Consider the following 4,711-nt stretch of genomic DNA (forward strand, 5'->3'; position numbering starts at 1 on the left):
GACAGATCGACCAATCCACTCGACCAATGAGTTCAAAGCAACTCCGGAATTGGTCTGTGTTGGATGTTTTGGTATCTTTTCTGTTAGGGATCTTTCCTAATATGTTGTATATACTTGTTTAGGACCTTCTTCTCAAGTTTGCCAAGATCTTACTTGACTTCTTAGGATTCCTTTGCGAGTTATAAAAGGTAAGGATGGTTATTTCCTTAATTACATAGATAGCATGAATCTAGTTTCTATATTTGAATATCATTGATATGTTTCCTAAATTAGATTCTTACAACGATATACTACTGCTGCATAACCTTGATTACAGTAGCATTGCTTAAATCGATTCATGTATGATTTACTTACCAATTATATACAAGTTGATTGTAATTATTGATTTCTTTCCATATATGAAGTTACCATATATGTGATGATATGAATTGATGCATGTGTATGCTTAAGTATGGTTTGGAAAGGAGAGGTGTCCTTTTGACACTTCTGTCCTTGGACTACTACGGGAATATTATGGGATGTTTCCGGAGATGCCCTCCTGGACACCTTCCTAAACTGTTGGATGACATATCTAGGATTGTCTAGTAGTGTTTGGCTAGGATGTCCTGTTATGTCGACCCTAATCGGAGGGGTATTGAGACCGAACGACCCGTGGTAGCAATGGGGATTCATGGGCGCTCAAGACCGGTAACCAACCCGTGAGAGGACAGGAATCACATTGTGGGGGCCATTTATTGGTAGGGTTGCATATGGTTAGACTTGGGCTCACGGGCGCTTAAGACCGGTAACCAACCCGTGAGAGGACGTGAGAGCTTCCCGTTTACCATATGTGGATGATCAATAGGGTTGATGAGTCCGTAGTCGGGGACTATGAGGACTCTAGTGTGAAGGATACCGGAAAGGATCGTCGGGGATGAGGAATGGACGATATCTGGATCTCGACTTGATGTAACTAAGTAGAAGACTTGCATTTGGCTAGGTTTTACCCTGACATACGCCGGTACTTATGCCAAATGGTTGTGAGAAAGTGTGTTGACTTAACCCCCTGCCATGGTTAGTCCTGAGGGATGAAGGACCCATTACCAATCGGCTGCTCAAGACCGGTGAAATGATCCGTGAGAGAATCCAAGATATCTTAAATGGTTGAGGATGTGAGCGGACCTTCCTAAAGAAGTACGGTGCTATGACTTAAAGCATGTCTGCCAATAGAGACCAGCATACATAGAGTTAGATTCATTCATTCATTGCTTGTCTCATACCATACCGCATTTATGTTTGTTACGGAAATCCTCGCCATTTATGATATTATGGATTTAATCGCCTTTATCGAGTTTCTTTGAAACTCATTCCTTTATTGTACAATGTTTGTTAGACTATCCTGCAGGTACTGAATACTATGACGGTCCCTATGAAGAAGCGCAAGGCGAGGAGGCATATCTCCAGGAAGGTGATTGCGGTTACAACAATTACACTGAAGATTCCGCGAGTGGTTATGCTCCGTACGATGCTTAGTCCGACCATTGAGTGGAAGCGTCCTTGTGCCATTTATGAGATTTACACTTATAAGGATGTTGTCTATAAAGTGGAGAACAATTTAGTTACCCATTGTACTTGCTACTGGGATTAGATTTTGTCTAGTTTATTCTTTGTTCGAGCTACTTTTCCGCTGGTTGTAGAGTGGGATTTTTGCCTCACTTACATATCTGTTTTTGACACTCTGATTATATCTAGTATCCTGATTATTTATGATTCATTCTTCCCTTATTGGATCTATGGTTTATCTTCCGCACTTTTATTATGATTGTTCATGATTATGTTATTGTTTATGTGGGAGGTTGATTACTTGATACCTGATCTTCGGGCTGTGGATCACACTCTCGGGTATGCCAGATAGGGTACCGGCTGGGAGGACGTGACACTTATGATGGCGGTCAGGAAACTGCGACCATACTTCCAGGCACACCCGATAGAGGTATTAACAAATTTTCCTTTGAAAAAAGTTCTTCATAAGCCTGATTTGTCTAGAAGGATGGTGGCATGATAGGTTGAGCTTGGTGAATTCCAAGTGAATTTCAAGTCTCATACAACAATCAAGGCTCAGGGCGTTACAGATTTTGTCGTGGAAACCACGACTCTAATGGAAGAAGAACCGAACCAAGTATTCCAACCATGTGGGAGGTATACGTTGACGGTTCAAGCAATAAACATGGGGCTGGAGCAGGTATTCTACTTAAGAGTCCAGTAGGTTTTATCATTCAGTACGCATTGAGATTCACATTTGAAGCAAGCAACAATGATGCCGAATATGAAGCTTTGATAGCTGGACTCCATTTGGCGAAGGCCTTGGCAATAGCTTATGTCACTATCTTCAGTGATTCGTAGTTGATAGTTAATCAGGTGCAAGGAGAGTACGGCGTTAAGGAGCTTCGATTGCAGAAGTATCTAGAAATTGTGCGGGCATTACAAAAAGAATTCAAAGATCTGAAGGTGTGTTAGATCCCAAGGAAGGAGAATACAATGGCGGACAAACTCTCAAGATTGGCTAACGCCAAGGAAAAGACGCTCGGCCCTTCGGTCTATATAGAGGAGTTAGCCCTTCGAGCAAACCAGGAAAAGGAGATATCCTATATCGAAGTCAAGCGCTGCTGGATGGACCCGATCGTGGAGTATCTTCAGGATGACAAATTGCTAGAGGACGTGAAGGAGGCCCAGATGATTCGGGTGCTAATGTCAAGATTTACTATGCAGAACGAAAGGATGTACCGAAGATCTTATGCTGGTCCACTCCTTAGATGCTTAGGCCCCGAAGGATCAAGAACCGCTTTGGTGGAGGTTCATGAAGGGATTTGTGGGGCGCACATGGGCAGTCGGGCCCTAGCTCACAAAATCCTCAGGCTTGGGCTATACTGGTCAAAGTTACAAGAAGCTGCAATGGAGTATGTTCGCGCCTGCAACAATTGTAAAATTCATGCAACGGTATAAAAAAGGCCTGCAGAAACCCTAACGTCAATTCTAGATCCTATCCCATTTGCAATGTGGGGAATTGACATTATGGGAAAATTCACCAAGGCATCTGGCTGACGGGAATATCTTATTGTGGCGATCGATTATTTCATAAAATGGGTAGAGGCAAGCGCTCTGGCAACAATCACTGAGAAGAAGATGGAGAAGTTCGTTCTGGAATCTGTAATTTATAGATTCGGAATGCCAAAAGTCATTGTTACCGATCACGGAACACAATTTGAAAATCCCCAGTTTGAGCAATTCTGCAACACCTATTAGATCGAGCACCGAATGTCATCGGTGGCGTACCCACAGAGCAATGGCCAGGTAGAAGTCACGAACCGAACGTTGCTAGACGAGATAAAGAAGAGACTTGAGTCGGACAAAGCTTTGTGGGTCGAAGAGCTACAAAATGTTTTTTGGGCGTACTAAACCACTGTTCGAACCCCAACGGGAGAAACTCCATTCAAACTGGCATATGGATATGAAGCACTACTGTCACATCCTCCCAGCCGGTACCTTAACTGGCATACCCGAGAGTGTGATCCACAGCCTCGAAGATCAGGTATCGAGGAAATCATCCTCCCACATGTGCAATAACATAATCATGAACAGAAATAAATCAAGGTTTAATATTATAAACAAGGTTCAAAACAAGAAATGAACAATCAGAATAATCAGAGTGCGGAAAGATACCAGATATCTAATGATATCAAAAAGGAGTGAAGTGAGGCGGAAACTCACTTTACCAAAATAGCGGAACGTAGTATAAAAATCAAAAGGGATTACAACTGAAACAAATGTACTAATAAATAAACTAAGATCAAGCGTCTTCAAGTTTATAGATAACGTCTTCATAAGTATGGACTTCATCAATCCAATGAATCCGTTCTAACTCTATGCCGTTCTCAAAAGTAGTACGCAGCTTGATCCGCCGGGGATCATCAAAGTAATCTTGATCGTTGCCCAGCACTTTGTGTGTAATACGCTTCATCAGCTTGCTTGCTTTGTCTTGCTCGTCATAGTATTCCCTAGACTGCAGGATAATCTAACAAAAAGAAATATACAACAGGAATGAGTTTCGAAGAAACTCAGTAAGGTAGTTAATCCATAACATCATAGATAACATGTGGCAAAACATAACATGATGCAATGCAGTATGAAACAAGTAATGTATGTATGCATCTAACTCTATGTATGCTGGTCTCTATGGCAGACATGCTTTAAGTCATAGCACCCTACTTCTTTGGGTAGGTCACGCATACGGCTCCTGTTGGTAGTGGGTCCGGGCATCCCTCTCGGACAAACCATGGTAGGGGGTTAAGTCAACACACTCTCTCACAACCATTTGGCATAAGTACCGGCGCATGTCAGGGAAAAGCCTAGCCCAATGCAAGTCATCTACTTAGTTACATCAAGTTAGTTCCAGATACTTCCATTCCTCCCCTCTCGGGATCCTTTCTGGTATCCTTCACACTAGAGTCACGGATATTACTCACCGAACTCATCAACCCTATTGGTTATCCACATATGGTAAACGGGAAGCTCTCATGTCCTCTCACGGATATAACTCACCGGTCTCGAGCGCCCATGAGCCCAAGTCTAGCCATATGCAACCCTCCAATAAATGGCCCCCACAATGTGATTCTCGTCCTCTCACGGATATAACTCACCGGTCATGAGTGCCTGTGAATCCCCATTGCTACCA

The 4,711-nt window shown here is 42.8% G+C and overlaps 1 protein-coding gene across 1 annotated transcript; it reads left to right on the forward strand.

Annotated features, from left to right (window-relative positions):
• The first annotated feature begins 2,517 nt into the window (after positions 1-2,517).
• Positions 2,518-2,982, forward strand: LOC149005093 (uncharacterized). Its single transcript, XM_089135791.1, has one exon. It carries the CDS (start codon positions 2,518-2,520, stop codon positions 2,980-2,982), a length of 465 nt encoding a protein of 154 aa, XP_088991917.1.
• Positions 2,983-4,711: the final 1,729 nt, after the last annotated feature.

The sequence above is a fragment of the Hakea prostrata genome, chromosome 9 (assembly GCF_041222555.1).
Source record: "Hakea prostrata isolate BN-2017 chromosome 9, UWA_Hpros_2, whole genome shotgun sequence".
Classification (NCBI taxonomy): domain Eukaryota; kingdom Viridiplantae; phylum Streptophyta; class Magnoliopsida; order Proteales; family Proteaceae; genus Hakea; species Hakea prostrata.

What these genes read in the sequence shown, in the direction of transcription:
- LOC149005093 (XM_089135791.1), top strand. Translation starts at nt 2,518, where the DNA reads ATGGCGGACAAACTCTCAAGATTGGCTAACGCCAAGGAAAAGACGCTC.